Source organism: Bubalus bubalis, chromosome 2, assembly GCF_019923935.1.
Source record: "Bubalus bubalis isolate 160015118507 breed Murrah chromosome 2, NDDB_SH_1, whole genome shotgun sequence".
In the NCBI taxonomy this organism is placed as follows: domain Eukaryota; kingdom Metazoa; phylum Chordata; class Mammalia; order Artiodactyla; family Bovidae; genus Bubalus; species Bubalus bubalis.
Window position 1 is genome coordinate 125,409,589 of NC_059158.1, and position 22,965 is coordinate 125,432,553.

The 22,965-nt window shown below is 43.2% G+C and overlaps 1 protein-coding gene across 17 annotated transcripts in view; it reads right to left on the bottom strand.

Annotated features, from left to right (window-relative positions):
* CLASP1 (cytoplasmic linker associated protein 1) overlaps nt 1-22,965 on the bottom strand; it is a 268,954-nt gene that overhangs the window by 110,585 nt on the left and 135,404 nt on the right. For all 17 annotated transcript variants that reach the window (XM_044936544.2, XM_044936533.2, XM_044936541.2 and 14 more), the window contains exons 9-11: nt 4,966-5,118; nt 1,884-1,957; nt 264-356 (exon numbers count right to left, since the gene is read on the bottom strand). In XM_044936544.2, the coding sequence (XP_044792479.1) occupies nt 264-356; nt 1,884-1,957; nt 4,966-5,118 (320 nt within the window). The remainder of the gene's footprint in view (nt 1-263; nt 357-1,883; nt 1,958-4,965; nt 5,119-22,965) is intronic.

Genomic DNA, 22,965 nt, shown 5'->3' on the forward strand with positions numbered 1-22,965 from the left:
TAAACCTTTACTAAGGCGAGAGTAGTGGCCATGCCACAGGCAGGACTTTGTTAAAAGTACAAGATGCACAAAAAGATAGAAGTAGGCATGTTTTAAAAACAGAAGTGAGGTAATCTATTAAATAGGCAAACTGTGAGTATGGTACCTTATATTTAAAATACCGACTACTTAAAATTCATTACAGTTGAACCCCAATTTCATAATAAAGTATTTATAATATTTAAATATCTAATGCAAATGTAATCACAAAGTTGGCAGCTTACAGCATTTACTCTTTGCTCCCAATCATGCTTGTCATCAGATAATATTTCCCTAATCTTGTTTATGGACTCCTCAAGGTCTCGGCTGGAATAAATCTGTAAGCAAAATTAATTTACAATCAATATGACAAAATTTACTGAATAAACAAAGATTATTTCTTAATTAACTGAAGTCAAGAGCATCTGTTAAGTATAGTAAAAGAAATCATTTCATTTTTCAGAAAAGGACCTCGGAGATAACATCTAGACAGGCTTGCCACAGAATGAGTTTCTACCGTGAATGTAAACTCACCAGCTCTGATGCCCGTATGTGGATAACCTCACCTCAAATGCAGCTTTACCATAACAGATGATGTCATGCACAACCGAGAAAGCAGCCCACTGGGGAGCGGGCGGAGCTGCACAAGTCACTGATTGGCTGTTTTTGTAACACCACACTATACTGGCAGGCCTCAGGGACACTGCCAGGTCAGTTCTAGTGTCTTCAGTGCACTGCAGGTGCAATACAGTGAAAATCACAATCGAGTGAGTCACAAAGATTTTCCTAGACTGCAGTCTATTAACTGCGCAATTAAAGTATGCCCACTGTCTAAAAAGGCCGTGTGCATACTTTAAAAATCCTTTATTGCCAAAAAACAAACAAACAAACAAATGCTAACCATCATCTGAGTCTTCAGAGAACTGTAATCTTTTTGCTGATGGAGAGTTGAACTGTTGTGAGAATTACCAAAACATGACAGAGACACGAGGTGAGCAAATGCTGATGGGGAAGGGGCACCGTACACATGCTTGAGGCAAGGTGCCCATAGACGAGAGACTGCAGCATTTACAAAGCACAACACCGTGAAGGGCAATATAGCAAGGTGTGTCTATGCTTGTAACCTTAAACACTTTCAAACCTCTTTTCTCATTTATCCTTGTATCTTACTCCAAAGACAGTAAGGGGGAGAAAAAAATCCACCAAGAGTAAGGCATGATAGGAAGGTCAAGGACATAAGGATGAACCTGAACCTAAAACACCTGCTATCTGCTTTGTATACACATGGCAACTAAGCAGTGGGTGACAAGGGACACACACAGATACCAAGTGCTGGAGGAATCCTGAGCACCGACATCCAATGGACCACAAGCCCCGATCAACCAGAGACAATGCTGGGGCACAAAGCAGTTTACAGTGAGTTCTGTAAGTCATCTCTGCTTCACATGTCAGGTACTTAAGGGAAGTATCATGATGGTACAAACTAAGGTTTTATGAAAACATTTTTTATACCTTTCAGATGCCTAAATTCTTCAAATTTACAGACTTCTCTAAGGAAAATACCGACATAAGCATGCTTCTTTGTTCTCTCTTGGAATGGAGTCACTTATTTCCCCCTCTTCTGTGTGACCTGACTCACGAACTCACTACTGGAGCAAGCCACTTCTCACCAGTTCTAACTGGAAGGTCATCCATTTCAGTTCTGAGAAGCCCTAACATTTCCTAGCCTGCAACCCTAGACCTCCTGTGGTCTTGATAGTCAGAATTACCCTACCTACTAAGAAACTGTGTGTGTCACATGCTTGAAAAATGAAATCTGAAGACTAAGCCCATCGTTTTTAATCAAACCAAACATCTTCACTCACCTGGACTACAGGCACATCGTCAAATGCTTTAATAAAATCCTCTTCATCAACAGCACCAGCTCCTTCTTTTGCAGCTATAAAAAAACATCAATTTTTAAAATGTAAACAGTGTGCACTGGAGGACTCATACACAAAATCAAAATTATATTTTGGAAGACTTGTAACTTTTTTAAGTCAATAAAAGTTTAGTTTTGTGGCACAGACAAGTATTACTGACTTTCAATATTAAGATCAAGTATAATAGTTTTACAGTATAACATATATTAGCTTAAAGTCATCTAAAGATAGTACTTGCTTAAGGAGGACCAGTTGTATAGACTTTAAAGGATTTAGGTGATTTATATTGTATTAATCTATGTGTGTGCATCCAAGTCGCTTCAGCCATGTCCATCCCTTTGCGACCCTACAGCACAGCCCACCAGACTCCTCTGTCTGTGAGATTCTCCAGGCCTGAATACTGGAGTGGGTTGCCATGCCCTCCTCCAGGGATCAAATCCACATCTCCTGCGTCTCCTGCAATGGCAGGCAGGTTCTTTACCACTAGCACCACCTGGGAAGCCCCGTATTATGTCTTTTCAAAGATTCCTAATGAACATATAATAGAAATTCCAATTCTTCAGGGAATAAATGAAATTATATCATTGTTAGGAATCCAACATAACAAATTTGTGAAACATTCAAATAAGTTCTAAATAATTTAATGGTTTCACCTCAACTTCATATTACTCTCAAAATATTTTCAAGGAAAAAAATTTTCATTTCCTTTTAAAATCACAATAATGTGTCAATTTTTCATTTATATGCCAGTTGCAAATTGACCCGACAATTGCTATCATTCAGAAGAAAGCTTTTTCTTTCTGTTAATATGTCACTTCACATATGAAAATCAAGTGACATTTTACCAGATGTTTTTTCTTCATATGAAAGGTTTCTGAATGGCCATCTACAGTCATCCCTGTAACCATCATTAATGATTTATACTGATTAGTCTGAGTGCTTTTCCAGAGCTTCCTACCTGACAACTTAGTTGGCATCTGGGGTCCTGATAGACCACCTAGACAGAAAAGGCTTTAAAGACAACTGATGCTCATGGTAAATACTTGTCATCACGCTTGATGAGTATTTCTCTGCATTCACAAGTCAATTACAGACAGAAAATAGTAACACACTGTGAGTGGTGCTCTGTGTGCTTTAGGTCAGGCCTGGATCCCACCAAGCTGACAAGCACTGAGCGCCTTTCTGTGTGAAGCGGAGAGCTGCATGTCAAAGAGGGCTTGGGGCCATACACAGGCCTGGGCCCATGGAGTCTGATGACAAGTCAACAGGGAAATCACAACTATGGTGTTAAACAAAATGGAAAAAGATGAGATCAGGCCTGAGAGAAAGACAGGGTTGGTATCTCTGTACAATCTACCCAGTGGGATCTTTGGAAGGGGAACAGGTGAGGAATGGGAACAAAAAGACATGGTCTGATCACACAGGAATTTTCTAAGCTTAGTTTGTAGAATAGATGCTACTCAAAGACAGATCAAGAAAACGGATTAGAAAGACTGTTCAGCCATTAAAAAAAAAAGTACTGATACACGCTCCAGCAGAGATGAACTCCAAAAACATGCCAAGTGAAAGGAGCCAGACACAAGAGACAACATATTGGATGGCTCTGTTTCTCTGAAATTCCCAGAATAGCTGAAAGCAGAGAGAAAGAACACAGACTGGAGGGATCGCCAGAGCTGGGGAAGGAAGGAATGGGGAGAATTTTAATAGGGTCTTTTTTTGAAAGACCTTTAATGGGGTCTAGTTTCAAAACTGTGTGGAAACTAGATAGAGATGGTGGTTGCCCAACACTATGAATATAATATATGGTAATGAATTGTTACTTTAAAATGGTTGATTTTATGTTGTATGAATTTAAGCTCTTTAACAACAACAACAAAAAAAAAAATGTATATATTTTAAATGAACCAAAAAATAAAAGATGACTAAGAGGCATGGGATGGCAAGGGGTGGCGTGGGGGGTGCTCAAGAGGAAAGGGATATAGTTATAATTATGACTGATTCACATTTTTGTATGGCAGAAGTCAACACAACATTATAAAGTATCATCCAGTTAATAATAAATTATTATCCTCCAGCTAAAATAATTATAAATTATCCACCAGTTAAAATAAATTTGAAAAAAAAAATACATTTCAAAAAAAACATAAAAGACTAGGAAGAACTAAGAACAGCAGCTCCCTCAACACAGAGACGGTAGGGCAGAGGTTGTGGGGGCACCAAGCTGACAAGCTGGGACACCAATATCCAAGGCCTGTTCAGACAGCAAGAAAGACCAGCCCAAGGAGGCAGCATTCTGATGCTGGTCCTCACTCTAGCTTTAACTGATTAGTTCATCCAGCCAAGCTCAAAAGCCCAATGCTAACAGTAAGCATGGTTCGAAAGTAAAAAGTAAGTAATTTTCACTATACTTCAATGAAAAAAATTTTTTAAGTAGGTAATTTGTGTATAAACTTAAATGTGACAGCAAAATGAAAGCTATATATAACAAGAACCCAAAACAGTCTAAATTAGGCGATGGAAGAGAAGGATAAAGAAATTTATCCTTATAAATTTATTTTCCAAGCCTCAGGGAGCTAGCTAATCTTGACCATTCACTAATTCGGTATCTTACAAGATTTCACAAGGAACAATCTTACTTGCAGGAACAAAATACATTTTAAAGACAATCTAACTTCTAGACAATCTCAGTCCTAAGACACAGAAATTGGCTGATACCATGCAAGTATCATCAGGCATGGCAGGAGCCCAAGGCCATTAGGATACCATGAGCTCTGCTCCATGGTGGATTCACACACCCAAAGATTCTGCCCCAGCAAACATGCAACACAGCAGCTCAGACGTACATTCTACCAGCTTATCAGCATCCATAGATGAGAACCAATTTACTTAAGGAAGAGAAAGTGGACTCATACTGCCCACAGAATTACTGCACCTCTAAAGGACACAGAAGGTGAGCAGCATGTGCATCTGCTGTTAAGCACCTACACAGTGGACCACGCAGCACTGTGCTTGGGCTTGGTCTTACCTGAAGACTTGGATCCAAGAGAGGAGGAGCCGAGCCTACGGGTGGTCCCCATTCCAACGTTTCTCCGTGAGCTTGCTGGAGCTTTGGACGACGTAGAGCTGGCGGAAGAAGGTCTATTACCATCCACAGAATCTTCATCATCAAAATTTTTATCTGAAGAGTAAGCAAAGAAATTTTTTCTTTTTTTTTAATTTTTAAGTACTTTTTCATCTCAAGTGAAAACAGCAATTAGTTTTATTTAGAGATTAATGGTTTGCCTTCTTTTCTGGAATCTGAGATGTCCACCCAGGGTCTAGAAAAGCCTTAGGTGAGTCAAGAATGCGGCTACGAACACCCTGTTAACTTTCACATATCAGGAATGCTTTCCACTCCAATTTCAGAAAACAGAAAAATCATAAAGAAGAAAGCAACCTCTCATGAAACTATCATGTAGGAACAGTTACTTTAACAATCTGGTATATTTCTGGCCATTCTTTCATGTACTTTTTAATAGTTAATGTACGACTATATTCCATTTTAGAAAATTGCTTATTTCAAATGTAGATTTTACCACATGATGAAATATTCTTCATAAATGCCATTTTAATGGTTCCATAGTACTTTGCAATTGGAAAATGCTACAAATAAAAAGCATTTTCATTGCTAAGACAGTTAGGGATATTCTAATATCTTATGCTTAGAAATAATACTGCAACAGACACCTTTCTACATGCATTTTTGTTTGAATATTTAATAACTTTAAGAAAAATAATTTCTAGAAGCAATATTACTGAGTCAGAATATAAAAGCTTTTGATGTATACTACCCAAGTTATCTTCAGAAAGTTCATATAAATACATACTTTTCCTGAAAATTCAGTTTCTTGCCACATTCTTGCCAACACTGAAAATACTACCATTTTAAAATTTCAAACAAAATTTGATAGGCTTCTCCCCCCTCAAAATAACCTCTTCTTCAGTGCTGCACTTTAGCAAAATTAAGCTTTTTTTTTTCTTCAATAAATTCATTAACCTCTAAATTTTCTAGATAGCAGTAGTGGTGGTTTAGTCTCTAAGTCGTGTCTGACTCCTGCAGCCCCGTGGACGGTAGCCCGCCAGGCTCCTCTGTCCATGGGATTCTCCAGGCAAGAATACTGGACTGGGTTGCCATTTCCTTCTCCAGGGGATCTTCCCAACCCAGGAATCAAACCTGGGTCTCCTGCATTGCAGGCAGATTCTTTACTGACTGAGCTATAAGGGAATTCCTTAGACAGCAGTAGATCCCATCAATATTCCTCAAGTTGTATTAAAAAAAAAAATATATATATATAAAGAAATCATCTTTGAGCATACTGATGAACAGCATTTTGATGACAAAAAAATTAAAGCTATCACAGTGCACTATACAGAGCACTAGGGGCTTATGTAGCATGTGTGGGTCAGTCAGGAGGATAAATAAAGAACTTAGGAGTTACTAAAAACAAACAAAAAAAGAAAATTAACATCCATAGCTGGCGATATTCATGATTTCTGAAAAAGGGCTTAGTTCTTTACCAGTAAGTCTAAAGTAAGTAACTGTTGACCAAAAACAGAAATAATCTGTTTTTCTTGATCTAGTTTCTTCTCAGCTGAACTACCCACAGCCAAGTTTTGTGTCTACCTAAGACCCTAATGTTAAGTGAAAGTGAAAGTGAATGTTCCTTACAGTTTACCAACAATCATAGGGCTCCTTTTATTCAACAGTAAAGGAGAAACTGGGCTTCTAAGGTGGCTCAGTGGTAAAGAATCCACCTGCCAAGCAGGAGATGTGAGTTCTATCCCTGGATTGAGAAGATACCCTAGAGAAGGAAATGGCAACCTACTCCAATATTCTTGCTTGGGAAATCCCATGGACAGAGGAGCCTGGTGGGCTACAGTCCCTGGGGTCTAAATGAGTTGGACTCAACTGAGCGACTAGTCAACAAGACAACAACAAAGGAGGAATCACAAATGCAGAATCCTATGCAGATTAGCTTCCCTCCACATGCCTTTACACTTCTGACCACCTGGCAAGCTGTGCTGTTTCACAGATGGCTTCTTAAATCCATGCATCAATGTCTTACTGATTCAGATGTTCAGTGGTCTTTTAGCACAGACTTCCCATACAGACTCAAAAGTGATTATTAAACTGCAGAGCACACTAGTAAGGCCCCTCCAAGAGCAAAAAATGAGAAAAAAAAAAAGTGAAGTCACTCAGTCGTGTCTGACTCTTTGCGACCCCACGGGCTGTAGCCTATTAGGCTCCTCCGTCCATGGGATTTTCCAGGCAAGAGGACTGGAGTGTGTTGCCACTTCCTTCTCCAGGGGATCTTCCCAACCCAGGGATCGAAACTGGGTCTCCCACACTGCAGGCAGATGCTTTACCGTCTGAGCCACCAGGGAAGCCTGGATCCAAGAGTAAAACCTGGTCTTAAAATACAGAAGGAGGTCACCCACTGAGCACTGACAGCAGAAGCAGCCTGTCTGTGCTCGGGGAGCCCCAAGAGCACATAGGCCACCAGTATCACTCAGCCGCTGTGAAACTGTGGTCATCACTCCTCGGAGATCAGTGACAGCCCCAGACTGTGGGGAAGGTAAATAATGAGGGATGTGACCACAGCTATGCTTCACTCAGAAACACATATAATTTGCCTTTAGTTCTCTAACACAGGTAGGCATGCTGTGTGGAACTGCGTGCAGTTAGTGAGAATTATTTTTATGGGTCAATTTCACTGAATCCCAGGGGCTTCCACCTGCAACAATGATGGGTTAGCAAAGACCTAACCTCTTCCTAGAAGCCACACAGAATATATAAAACAACTACTTTCAGAAGACAACAGGCAGTATAGAACTGTGATGTCTCAGAGAAGGGAAACAAACAAGGTAAGCTCTTTAATCACTCCAACTTCCTGCCTGGTGAACATTTCCAGGCCACCTCTTATGGGGAAGAGGAACCCAAAATGAACCTGGCAGTCTTGCGAAGTGGAGAAAATGAGGATCAGACTTCAGGGAGGCTGAGGTGGCTGGAAGTTACAGGGTGGAGTGCTGAAAAAGAGGAAGCCCCATAGAAAGAGAGCTCTAGAAATGTCCTAAGTTCTGGGCCACATATATGTGAATGAAATTTCCTAAGGGAGGGCACAAAATGACCAGGAAACTGTAATTTGAACAACTTGCAAAGTTTACACAAAGGGGAAGATTTTCGAGCACCAGAGTTGGGATGTTTTCAGCGACTCACCGAATGCATTCAGTAGAAACCCCAGAGACAGCAGGCCTTAGTAGGGGGGCTGAACTAATACACCAAATTGTCCTCTCAGAGCTTAAAAACAGGGCTTAAGGATATTAGATTTGCAAGTGACTTAACTGCCTTGCCAAACATTCTTTAAATAAACACAACCAACCATGGATCCTCAATAATGTAGCAGTCACAATACATAACATACTAATCAAAATTTCCTAAACAGCTGAGAAGCAGAGCAATGTGGCCCATAATCAGGAGGGAAAACCATCACAAAATAGTGACCCACTAAGAAATGACAGAGACAAGGGAACTCTCAGATACGAACATGAAACCTGCTATATCCATGTTCAAGAATTAAAGGAATTCACAGGTGTAATGAAAGAAAGGGAAGCTAGTTCAAAGAACCAAATGGAACTTCTAGAAATTAAGAATATACAGTAGCTGAAATGAAAGTATCATTAAATGGGATTCAAAGCAGGTTAGGCACTGCAAAAGAAGGGGGGGAAATGAGAGAATTTACACACACACGGCAACAAAAAATTAATCAAAATTAAACACAGATATCAAAAGGGAGGGTGGGGAATAAGAGGAGCCGTCTCGGAGGCCTGTGGGACGATACTCGTCACCAAATTCAGGTGTCTGTGTGTCACACAGTGAGGCCACACACCAAAACGCTGGAGCGTGGAGCGCAGGAGTGTTAATAGCGGCCTCCCCAGACCAAACCCGAGCATGGTGGGCCCTTCCCTCCTCCGTCCCTGGTGCAGGGACCACTCCATCGCCACACCTCTCTGTGCCCAGCCCACCAGACCAGCCTGTGTCCGCCACCAAGCAGGCAGGCAGGAGCTCCGCTCTGGGAACACTGGCTTCTGGCCACCTCATCGGTCAGGAGCTGACCAGTGAAGCCAGTGGCAGGCTGAGCCCATGGCACCTGCCACCTCAGTCAGCAATCCCAGTAATAATCATGTCAACCACCTCTGCTTGACCACCAAGGTCAAGGTCTTCACACCTAGCTCCACCAAGTACAAGAGGATGATGTTGCTAGAGCAACCTGGTACTTCTTCAGACCCGGCATCGGTCAGGATTTGCACCTTTCTTCTCAGGATGAAACAGCAGCGAGGCAGGCACGAGCTGTAGCTGCCCTGCTCAGCCACTGGTAGGCGCCATAGTGGGCCCCTCCCCCAAGCAAGGGACCCTCAGTGAGCCAACTGTCAGCTGCCCTGCTCAGCCACTGATCAGCACCACAGTGGGCTCCTCCCCCTCCCGTCTTGTATATAAAAGGAGCCCTAATTTGGATGGAGGGAAGATGGTTTTCGAGATGCTCAAGTCTGCCATCTTCTTAGTCTGCTAGCTTCCCGGTTAAAGTCATTATTCCTTGTTCCAACAACTTATCTCCTGATTTACTGGCCTGTCAGGTGGTGAGCAGAATGAGCTTGGGCTCTGTAACAAAAAGGTTTATTGTGGGGCCCTACAAGTGAACTCTGGAGAAGGCAATGGCAACCCACTCCAGTACTCTTGCCTGGCAAATCCCATGGATGAAGGAGTCTGGTAGGCTGCAGTCCATGGGGTCGCTAGGAGTTGGACATGACTGAGCGACTTCACTTTCATTTTTCACTTTCATGCATTGGAGAAGGAAATGGCAACCCATTCCAGTGTTCTTGCCTCAAGAATACCAGGGACGGGGGAGCCTGGTGGGCTGCCGTCTCTGGGGTCGCACAGAGTTGGACACGACTGAAGCGACTTAGCAGCAGCAGCACAAGTGAACTCTGGGAGTTGGTGATGGACAAGGAGGCCTGGCTTGCTGTGATTCATGGGGTCATAAAGAGTCGGACACGACTGAGCAACTGAACTCAACTGAACAAGGAGATGGGTGGCTCATGCCTTAAAAACCTCAGACTCCCTAAAAACTTTCAGCAAAATCCTTTCCCAGGGAAGGTAAGGCAGGGGCGTGGTGAGTTGTTTGCTAACTTCTTAGTTTCAGATCTTTTGTTCTTGAAGTCAGGTCAAAGTCAGGTAATGATGTTCCTGTAAACCTCCACCAAACAAATGTTATTCTCTGTTCTGACAAGAAAGGGCTCACCCCCAAGGCACAACTTTCACCCTCTGAGGTCCAGGTCCTGCTAAGAGGAGGCAGAACTTAGCTGGCGGCTCCCTCAGGGCCAGGTCCTCGGACCCTGCCCAGCTGTCATCACTGAGGGAGCCAGGCGCCCAGGACCCAACTGGCCCTCAGGCTCCTCAGGCTGCCCAGACAGCGGGGTACACGTCCTACAGACTGCATCCTATGCAGATGGCTGCTGCCATTAGGTCACAGAGTTGGGGATGGGGAGAGGTTCACAGCCGCCTCAAGGCCTGGGCCCAGCCAGTGGGCAGCCATGGCCAGGGCTCTGGAGCCCTGCAGGACACAGCCCCCCAGCCTGTTCCCTGGGCCCCTCCAACTCAACCACTGAGATGAGGCTGAGTAAGAGGGCCCTGGGGAGAAGGCCAGCATCCACCTCTTACCTCACTCTCCACCTGAAGACCACCACCCCTCCCATTGGTTGAATGGGCCACTTAAGGTCGTTCATGGACAGTTGCTCTCTGGGGAGAGAGGCGCACTGTGGCACCGACCAACAGCTGAGCAGGACTCCACTAACGGTTCAGCAGTAAGCAGTGCCTGGTGATAGGGTGCGCAGCACATGCCAAGGGACACCTGTGAAGGACTGAGCATGGCTGCACTCTGTTACCATATCCACAAGTCTGACACAGTGAAACTACATCAGCAGCAGAAGCCAGAGGGAAAAATACACATTCTATACAGAGGGACAAAATGACAACAGGCTTCATCAGAAGTCCCGTATGTCAGAAGACAACAGAATGGCATCTTTAAAATGGCAAAAGAAAGGTATTAACCTAGCTACATCCAGCAAAAATACCTTTTAAGAATAGACTGAACGAAAGCAGAACTCATCGCCAGCAGACTCACTCCAGGAAACACTGACGCCCTCCAGGCAAAAGGAAAATGGTATGAAATGGAAACTTGGAATTACACTAAGAAATGAAGGGCACTGGTGAGAGCAAATGTGCAAGTAATGTAAGGCTTTCTTCTTATACTTGAATTACTGCAAAAGATAACTGTTTAAAGCAAAGATTAAAACACTCAACATTTGGTTTCTATCCTCCTCATATTCTCATGTTACAGGCAGAATATCCCATAGCCAGAGAAAGGATCCTTGTTGGCATGTGGGCACGGGGTGGGGGTGGAGCCTTAGGACATATGTTGCTGGAGGGGGAGCCACACAGAAAACGGGGCAAGTAAGAAGGGAATGGAAGCAGTTCAGGGTCTGTCCTCAAACAGCTTGTAGTTTTAACAGCTCATCACAAATTGTTCACACTCATTGCACATGTTACGCTGCACATGCTGCACCAGGCGGCAGCTGCTTCATCACCAGTGCCCACATGGAAATGGCTCCCAAGGAAGGCAAGGGGAACAGGCAGCCAGTGGAGGGATTTTAGAAACCGAGCTCCATTAGTTCCAACTTAGCCTCTTTACTTCTCTACGAAAACAAATCTGATGGACTGACTTACCTAAATTTCTAACCAGGTCAGAAGTAAATAAATACAAAAATAGAAGGGGGCTCAGAACGCAGTAGTTAAACACAGTGATGGGAATGAGAAATGATGGTTGAAAGCCCAACAGATAAACAGACACAATAAAAAGCAAACACGCATTAAGAAAAATCCTTGAACCCGCCTAGACCAGTGCCAGCACAGGGGTCACGTCACACGTCACAAGGCCACAAGCTAAGAGCACGATACCAAGCACTCATCACCACGAACACTGTGATAGCAAGATTACATGGCTGCTCGTGGGACTCGTGCACCAACAAAGTGATTCACATTTTCTATCTGAGTCCGAAATTCAGGGGAACAAGGAAAAGGGAATATTCATTTATGAGATTAACAGTTGGACACACTGCTTTAAGTTTAGAGATGCTTCGCCCAAAAAGGTGTTTGGAGGACAAAAGTCAATTGCACCTATTATTTGAAAACTAGTACACCATCTACAAATAAGTATCCCCTATGGTTCCTAGCTTCTGGGACACCTAGAACTTAAAATCAAATTCAGAAGGGGGTTAGGCCCTACAAAAAGTATTCATCCAGTTTCAGTTAACTGGGGTTAAATTTCTCTGATGTAGAAGATGCCGTTCCTGACCTGGACAAATAAGCTGTGTTGGCTGCTGTGCTGTGCAGAGGGCGTCCACTATGGATCCAGTCCAGGATGAGGGGCCTCATGGTCTAAAATGTTTCAGTATCTTTCAACTGAATCAATCCATACTGAACTCTGCAAGTCCCTTAAATTCCCATTTTCTTCAGGCTTTTCAGCTAAGCAGACATTTGTTAGAATAGAGGCTCTTTTTCTAGAGCTTTAACTAAGGCAAACACATGTGTGAGAATGAGTATTTTTAGCTATGAGAGCTTGTGCTATTACATCAATTTAAAATTTTTCACACATCAAGACAACATCTGTTACATAGAAAATGTTCTCAGAGAAGGATCGGTTCTCTCTGAACCCAAAGAAATAATTAATTCTATCTCCAGACACCACTGCAAGGCTATCATTCTGAGGGTCACTTCTCTCACGTGACAGCTTAGGATAAGCTCTCGGATAAGCTCGGATAAGCTTATTGGCACCTTCAGTTCCTCCAATGTTTTAAAAATCACCCGAGTTCCACTCCCCCTTTTACAGAATTGGGACAAGACTTTTAAAAATTACACATGAAATTTCTACAGTGTCACAGTGTACTTCTCATCCAACTTTCAATCACTCCTGGTAACCCAATTAGCAGGCACAGGGAAATGAAAATAGCAGTAGAATAGCGTGCCCAAAAGAACTGTAGATACAAAAGAGATTTTAAAACACGGGAGAGACAGGACCTTTTGAAAAAATTAAAAGTCCAGAGTAGTACAGTCATTTGTGGACTCGGCAGCAAAGTAGCGTAATTCTCAAAACTGAGTAAGTTTGTGAACTTGCACTGAAGCCCTGAACAGTGGTCCAGATGCTGGAAAGACGCTGGCGATTAGCCATGAGCACAGGCAGGCAGAAGCAGCCTCTTCACCAGCCTCCCTACTCACATCTGAACCCCTAAGGAAGGCCCAGCAGAGCCCCAGCCTCAGGACTGAACTGCAATCAGGCTGGATTGGGACGATACAAAGCAACAAGCCACACACAGACTCTTTGGGTCAAAAGTCATCAAAGACCATTACACACCACTGTGACTACAGTTTCAGGTACCGAAGAGGCAGAAAAAAATACCACTCTAAAGACTGACTTTGAGTTCAGTGTATAGAACTTGGAATTACAAGTTTTGACATATACTGTCCACTTAGAAATGTATACACGCACCTGTGAGGACAAACAAAATGTCACAGAAACTAAGAGACAGTTGTTTTCCATTATCCATCTGCCAGGGAGGCCGGAACCTAAACCACCAAGCTGTTCCTCTCTTCACTCCTGAGGCAGACTCTGACCCACAGAAAGCCAATGAAGAGAAAACGCCTCATTTCTACACAAAGACAACCAACTCTGTCTCCCTACGTGAGGGTCACCCTGTGGAAGCTGATGTTGCTAACAGGCTCTCAGTTTCACCCACTCCTTGTTACTGAAATTTTCCTCCAAGGAAATGAGAAATGTGGCAGCCTAGTAACTGGAATATAATTAGTACTCCCAAGAGGGGGCTGCACGGAGCCACGATAACAAGCTCAAAGGCAGGCTGCTTTTTGTAAATCCCCAAGTTTCTTGTCTTGATCTGTCACAGCTCTAAGCCACTGCTGATGACCCTATATGCCAAGCACACGCCTGTGTAATTGTGAATACACCATTCTCTGTGATCCTGCCCTGGGCTGCACAGCCATGCATGTGCCTTTACTCCGTCTCACCCTGTAATGATCTGTGTGCAGATTTGTTCTGTCTCTGTCCCTGGGGCAGAGACCAGCTGGTACTTCTCTGGTATTCCTAATACCCACAACGGAGCCTGGGCCAACAGACGGTAGGGCTATCAAATATTTAACTTTGGCAGTCCACAGGAAAGAAGTCAAAACTTCTGAATGAATGCAAACCATCCTTCATGTATCTTTTTCAGCTTTCATGACTTCTAAAAATGCATAAGCCTTCATTGGATAATAAAGTCAAATAAAGTTATAAAAATGTCTGAGGAAGAGAGTAAGGTAAATATAACCCTGAAAAGTCAAAGTGTTAGTCGCTCAGTTGTGCCCGACTCTTTGCAACCCCCATGGACTGCAGCCCACCAGGCTCCTCTGTCCATGGGATTTTTCAGGCAAGGATACCGCAGTAGTTTGCCATATCCTTCTCCAGGGGATCTTCTTGACCCAGGGATCGAACCCGGGTCTCTTGCACCGCAGGTAGGTTCTTTACCTACTGAGCTACCAGGGAGGCCCCCTAAATACAACTCTAAATGTTTTTTAACTTTCCTGATTTTCCACCAGTCAGAAATATCTTTATTTTTTTTCTGATAAAGCATAAACCTATTTAAAAATTAAATTCAAAGTACAACCCCTGAAATAAGACTATTCACAATGAGATATATACATGCATTTCTAGACTTCAGTGTATATACAAACCTATCAATATACACACATGTGCACAAAAACCATTCTGCCCACTACCAATACTTAGCATTTTTCTATATCAGTCTAATCCATTTTAAAGACTATTATTACACTGCTCACATCTATAATATTTGATCAATCACTTACAGATAGTTTGATTATTTCAAATCTTTCACCCTCAAAACACCACTGCAGTCATGTGTCTAAAGTGGCAACAGTGAGCGCATACTTATGTCTGTACATACCTGTGTGCCGGGCCCTGTGTTCGGGGCCCTCATCGGATCCTCCTGACAACCCCAAGAGAGAAGCACCATCATGACTCCACATTAAAGATGGAAAATCTCAACACATCCAAACAGCAGTGCCTAAAGTCACACAACTAATAAATAAGAGGGGTGAAGGAAGAGTTCAGGTCTATGTCTGTCTGACTCAAGATCCTAGGATCAGAGTCGTGATGATAAACGACCACAAAAAACAGCAACTCACATAAACTGGCCACTGTGTGATGAGCACCTCTGCTCAGACCTTTCTGTGCATCATTTTATTTAAGTCTTGTAACAGATGCTTGCTTACCTAAGAAAATTACTTAAGATAATTTCCTAAACACAGAGCCATCAGTATCTCTTAAGATTATAGACACAGAAATCCTCAACAAAATATTAGCAAACCAAAGCTAGCAACATATAAAAAACTATCACTATGGCCAAGTAGGATTTAGCCCAAGAATGTAATATTGGTTTAATATATAAACTTAATTAATGTATTAATACATTGTATTAATAGGCTAAAAGACAAAAGCACATGTTCAACAGATGTACCAAAATGTATTTCCAATACTGGGGAGGAAAAAGACCTTTCATGCTAAAAATACCACAAACAGGGACTGGAAGGGAACTCCCTTGACCTGATGAAGACTAGCTACAGAATACAAAAAGCACACTATTAAATCTTATTTAACAGGGACAGACTATATGCTTTCCCCCTAAGATCAGGAACAAGACAAGAAGCCTGCTCTCACCACTTCTATTCAACAGTATACTCAAGGTTCTAGCCAGGACAATTAGTATAGAAAAAACACCTGGATTAGATAAGAAGAAATAAAATTATCTCTCTTCACAGATGACATAATCTGCATATATAAAGTTCTAAGGAATTCACTAAAAAACTAGTAGGACAAATAAATTATTTCAGAGACACTGCAGGATTAAAACCAATACAGAACTCATTGTATTTTTATACATCAGCAGTGAACAATTCAAAAATGAAATTAAGAAAGTAATTCAATTAACAATAGCATCAAGAAAAATAAAATAGTAATTTTAACAAAAAGAATGCTTGCATGTTTACTGAAAACTATGTAATGTTATTGAGAGAAATTAAAGACCTACTAAATGGAAAGACATTTCATGTTCATGGATCAGAAGACTATGGCACAGAACTAATTCAGATTATACAGTGAAAAGAAATGTATGAACATTTTTTGAGAAACAGAAGAGGGCCTTAAACCACCTTCCCTACAGATGGTTCCAAAATGAAAGGATCTACCTGGCCCCTTGTCAAAAAGCTCTGGGATGGTCTCAACGACAATTTTCTCAGGGTCACGGAAGCAATGCATCATTTACAAAGTAAAGAAAAAAAGCTAAATTAGGTATCTGCTTCCCCCAAGAGGCATCAACTTTTAAATTCTTCCTAAACTCTCTGTTGGCCTCCCTATGACTTGGAAGTTCAAGTTCAGGGCACAGGGTCACCTGAGAGGTGATCTGGTCTCAGTATTCCCTTTGTTGCTTCTAAAATAAAACTGGATGCATGCCTGGGAGCAAGTCTTCTCTCTCTGAGGGGGTGGGGTGTGGGGAGGGGTGTTACTGTACAGAACACTAAGAGCACAACACATGCAGCTTCCTTCCCTCATCTCTTCAGCATCTATTTACCAAGTACACCTCTGTGCCAGGTACTCTGCAGGGAACTGGGAGGAAGGTAGAAAAGCGTGGCTTTTATCCTGGAGTTCACAGTCCAGCATGGGAAACAGACACACACAACTCACAGCAGCCATGACTCAGTGTGATGCTTTGCTCAAGGCACGCACAGGATGTGCCAAGTGAATACAGAAAAGGGGCACAGAGAACAGAGACAAGTAAACTCAGAAAGGATCCACTGTGCCCTTCCACCCACACTCCGACATGACTCACTCCATTGCTTGGGTCTGACAGCAGAGGACTTATCATGAACTGGGACTGTGAAATGCTCTAAATGGGCACACAGCCTACACAGTGCAGGCACATGGTAGACAGCTCCGCTGAGAGAGCACACAGGCAGAGAGAATACATTCCAAAGACTCCTTGTGGACAAATGTAGGAGGGGCAAGGGACTTCTGACAGGGACAGTGAACAAACCAGCCAGCGGCCAAGGCTCACAGACGTGTCCAGGAGCCCCACAGTTCTGGGACTGTCCCCATCCTGGGCACCAGGGAACAAAGGACTGAAGGCAAAGTCTCCAAGTCATGTCCAGAAGTTTGAGTTATTCAAGTTGGCATCTCTTGACCTGTTTGGATGCCCAACTTAAACTAACCATGTTAATACAAAGCCCTTCCCAAAGAAAAGAACCCACAGCAACATAGCAATAGCAGGTATAGAAGATGAGTCTTGAAAAAGAGTATCTCCCTACACACCTCAAAGAGACTATAAACTTCTCCTTGGAACCAGTCAAAAGGGAGGGCACAAAGAGATGGCTACTTTATCATCCTGAGTATCAAAGGGCTCTCAGGGGAGCAGCAGGGAAGACCGGGATGGACCAGCCTTTCTGTCGGAAGAGCTGGCCATGGAGCTCAGGGAAGACTCAAACTGTCTCTGTATTAACATGGACTGGTGAGCCCTACGAACTCTGGCCAGATGGAAGGCCTGGCTTTACATTCTATCAGGGCTCTGGACACATCCAGGGTAAGAGAAATGCAGGAGGAGCCACCCCAGGGGGTAGCTCTCCCTCTCATGCTCCCATCGCCCATGAGGGTCCCAGAGCGGGGACCTGGGGCCATCCTGCTGCTCTTCCACCAGCCACCCAACCCCAGGCTAATCAGCCGGAGGAGGAAAAGGGACACAGGAGGCTTAACTCACTGGTCACCTAAGCCACGCTCTCTTCTAGATGCAACAGGTGCTCTGGGGTAGAAGACAATCCTCATACAACTTGGAATCCATCCTGCTTCGGCCCCTACACACAGTCTGGTAGAAAGTTAAAGTCAATTCACTACTGACTCATATTCACCAGGCATGAATTTTTAACTCCTTTCAAGGCTTTTCTTCTAGGAAACAAGATTATCAAAAGGATTATCAAAAGATTACCCTGAATCCTATGAAACACAGATCAGTCAAGCTCAAGATAGTTCGAAAAGAGATTCCAAGAAAGAATTAACCACCATAGCAAACAAAAATCCACCATGTTTTTTAAAGAATTTGGTGCTCTTTCCTAGAAACTATCTCTGAGTAAATGTTCAAGAGTTTGAATCTGTTACATTTTCTGCAACTATTATTATGTCTTCTTTCTCTAGTGCAATTTTCATTCAAATCTGAATTCATATCTTACCATCTGAAAAGTTAAAAGTCACATTATAGTTAGTTGATGGTTTTCTATAGTTTTTGTAAGAATACGGCCTTTGAATAACTATAACATACACAGACTTAAAACCAATTTACTGCTGCTAAGGCCCTAGTATATTTCATTGAACTTATTCTCATAGCTACTTGGGAATTCACAACGCTGCAATTATTTACGTGATTACAAAGCAGTCGAAATGCTGTTGTGACTGCCTATCCTAGCCACACTCAAACCTAATTCACACTTTTGTACAAAGAAACCTAAGTAAACTAAAGGTACCAAACAAAGACTTTAGGATTAAAAAAGATGATCTTTTGATTGCTTTCTTTTCCAATTTCATTTTTATAAAAATCAAATATATATACTTACTCAGCCCTTGAACCTGGCTATAAGAAGAGCTCATGAAGCCCATTCCAACTATTTTACTATTTTTTCTGTCTTGCTCAATCAGTTCTCTCAACTCCAAAGACTAGTGAGTAGATCTGTTTTCAATGTCTGGGCATCTGTGCCAGAGGTGGCTGTGTGCAGAGGTGGTACACTCATGCGGGCCGCTGGGTGATGGTGGAGTTTGGACCCAGCCTCTGTGCACATCCACCAGGAGGATGGGCCAGGGAGAGCCTTATGACCTCACAGTCAATGATTTCATGCTGGATAAAGGTCTGGCATTTCTAGCACAGCATAAACCAGCTACTGTGTGGTCACACTGAGAAAACCAAACAGTAACTGGAGTTCAGTCTTCCCCATGTGACTCCAGCTTTGGGATGCAGCTGGCAGAGAGGTAAAATGCACAGATTTCAGAGAGTTCTTCTCCAGACATCAAAACCTGGCACCATTTCTTAGTTTGGACAAGTTAGTAAACTTCTCTATGCCTGTCTTTCATCTATAGAATAACTATCACTCACACACCCATGATCTGTGTATTCAGAAGATGTTCACATGTCCCTGAACTGGATGCTGACAGTTCAGAGATTGAAGCACTTCCACTCTCAGAGCTGAGAGCCACGGTGAGGCTTCAGAGGCCCAGGGAAGGGACCCTGAGAAGTCTCCGCAAGGTTGCGTCTGGAAACTGAACAGATGTTAATAAAGCTGGGTGACAAGAGCGTGGACTCCAGTGGGATCCACATGTGTGAAGCCCCTGGGCTGAGATAACCCAAGCGGCAGTCAGAACTGATCCCAAGATAGCACAGGCACATAGACTGCCGTAATTACTAATTATAACGACCTTAATTGCCTACATGGTAATAAGTTATAGTAGGGCATTTAACTCGGTAGTTACTCCTCACAAATCCACCAGCAATGCTGGAGACTGCGGTTCGATCCCTGGGTCAGGAAGATCCCTTGGAGAAGGGAATGGCAACCCACTCCAGTATTCTTGCCTGGAGAATCCCATGGACAGAGGAGCCTGGCAGGCTACAGTCCATGGGGTAGCAAAGAGTTGGACATAACTGAGCAACTTTCACTTCACTTCTCACAAAAGTGCTCAAAAACTAACTACAGTGAAGACATTTATTTTCAGTGAACATATGGGGACATGTTTACTATTTCATAGGAAAAGGGGGACGTTTTAAGCACTGTGAATTGCTGTGAACAAAGTCTGCATACTGATGACTGAAAACTGAACTTCCAGAAGTGGCAACTAATCTTTCAACACCTCGGATAATCTCTGAATGTCATAGTGACAAAAATCGCAATGGATTGTTTCACTGATTGAACATTCTTTTCTCCTTTTGACTATACAACTTATGTTACCTTTGAACTTGCCCTAAAGGGGTATTGTGCTTAATTAATGTCAGAACCCAAACCCCACAAATATCAGACCTACATCTTGCATTCATCTGGAAATGTCATTTTAATTATCACTGTACCAACCCTGACCCAATTCTTCTCGACAACCACTACACAGGAGCAAAAGCAAGTCAGCTGGAAAAATCCAGAGCCAAATTTGGAAGAGGTTCCCGACCAGAACATCTTCTCATATTAAAGTGACTGCACTCAGAGCTGTCTGCCTCTCATGCAATAATCCTTCAAATCCTCCATCCCTGATTTAATGACTGCATTCTCAAGAAGTCAAGAGAAGCAAATATCACATTCCAATATAAAAAGACAGAAAAATAAGATGACTACTGAAAAGAAACACCTACATTCTAATAAATTATAATCCTCTAATACCAGCCCCATCCCTACTCTAAGATACAAACCAACTTGGAATTCACATACAAATAGAATTCTAAGTTCTAGTGTCTAAAACTACAATCATTTCTCCACCCTCAAAACTGCTCACTCCCCAAGTGCCCTGCTACGGCCGGTCCCAACACCACTCAGTCATCAGGCAGCCATCTCCCCCCACATCATCCTGAAATGTGGCCAGAGAGCCACACCCCGGCTCTCACCTTCACCACCACTCCCACCTTCACCACCACTCCCACCACGCTGAGGCTGCCCTCATTCAGGTCTGCCTCACCTCTTACCTGGATTTCTGCTATTAAAATAGTGTCCAAATCAGTCTCTTTGCCTCCAATCTTTTTTAAAAAAATAACAATAGATGTTTCAAATGCACAGAACATTAACCATTAAGAGCACCTAATCTCACCACCTAGACAGCTTTGTGGTACAGTGGTAAAGAATCTGCTTGCCAAAGCAGGAGACATGGATTTGACCCCTCAGTTAGGAAGAGACTCTGGAGGAGGAAATGGTAACCCACTCCAGTATTTCTGCCTGGAAAATTCCATGGACAGAGGAGCCTGGAGCCTGGTGGGTTACAGTCTTTGGGGTTGCAAAGAGTTGGACTCAACTGAGCACGCATGCAGAGTCAAATAAGAGGTAAGATTCTGACAATACAATGAATTCCACCCCCTAGACAAACTCTGCTGCTGCTGCTGCTGCTAAGTCGCTTCAGTCGTGTCCGACTCTGTGCGACCCCATAGATGGCAGCCCACCAGGCTCCCCCGTCCCTAGGATTCTCCAGGCAAGAACACTGGAGTGGGTTGCCATTTCCTTCTCCAATGCATGAAGGTGAAAAGTGAAAGTGAAGTCGCTCAGTCCTGTCCGACTCTGAGCGACCCCATGGACTGCAGCCTACCGGGCTCCTCTGTCTATGGGATTTTCCAGGCTCTTTCAAAAGAACAAAATCAACAAATGTATAAACGTGGTTAAATAAATGAAATACTAGAAGAAAACAAAATGAGATTAAAAAGCTTCTCTAGCCAACTCCCTTACTACTTTCCAGCATTTTGTTTTCTTTTTGTTTTGTTTTGGCCATGGAGGCTTAAGGAATCCTAGTTCCCCCAAACCCAGGCCCCCTGCAGTGGAAGTACGGAGTCCCAGCCACTGGAGCATTAGGGAATTCCCGGTTTGGGTTTTAATGAAGCTTCTGTTTTGGAATAGGATCCAAGTTACAGAAAAGTTGTGAAGACAGTACAGAGGGTCCCCTATTCCCCACGCCCTGTCTCCCTGTTGTTAACATAGTCTGGGGCATTGGTTGTAATTAATGAACCAATATTGATACATCATTATTAAAGTCCATGAGCAGGTTTTCTCAGAGTTCCCTAACTTCCCCACCATCCTTTCTCTGTCCCAGGACCTTATCCAGGACACCACATGACATTTAATCACCACCACACTCCTCTGGGTTGTGACATTTCTCAGACTTCCTTGTTTTAGACGACCTTGACAGTTCAAGGAGTGCGGGTTGGGTAGTTTACACAAAGTCCTTCAATTTGGGTTTGCCTGAGGTTCCCAAGTGTACATAGAGCTTATGGGTTGAGAAAGAAGATGCTCAGAGGTAAAATGCCATTCTCCTCACATCTTGTCCAGAGTACACGTGGTCGACAAGTCCGCTGATCTGGCCTCAGTCACCTGGCTGAGGCGGTGTGTGTCAGGTTTCTCCTCTGGAAGGGCGCTGTTCCCCTTCCCACACCGTCCCCTGTGGAAGGCAACACCATGCACAGCACACACAAAGCTGGGAGTCATGCTTCCCTCCCCTGGGGGGCTGGCCACAGAAATGATTTACATTCATTCTGCATGGAGACTTGCTTATAGACTTATTTTAACTCTTTTCCTTGTTTATATACTCAGTCAGTCATTGATATGCATCATTACAGCCTCATCAACACTTGTGCTCTGGATTATAATCCAGCACCACTTCATGGATCAAACTGTTCTTGCTCTAGTCTGTGGCACTCTTCAGCTGCCGCCTGTGATCGCTGACAAACCATCACTTTTGTTTTGTTGGGGCACGTTCTTACTGTCTGGCTCTACAGGACACCCAGGCTTACTGCATACACTCCCTGTTCCAGCCCTAGGATCTGCAAACCCTGTGGAGCCTGGTGGTGGTAGAAACCAAGACAGGGGCACAGAGTGGCAGTTTCTTTTTAAGATACCTTATTCTCCATCTGCTTTTGTATCTTGTTTCTCTGGAGGGAACTTTCACATCTAAACAAGAACATCAACCGCATCATTTCAAAACCTAAACCCAACTTTCCCCTCCCATTAGATTGTGTCCCCATAACAGGTTTGTGTGTGCTCAGTCACTAAGGCATGTCCAACTCTTTGCAATGCCATGGATTGCAGCCCACCAGG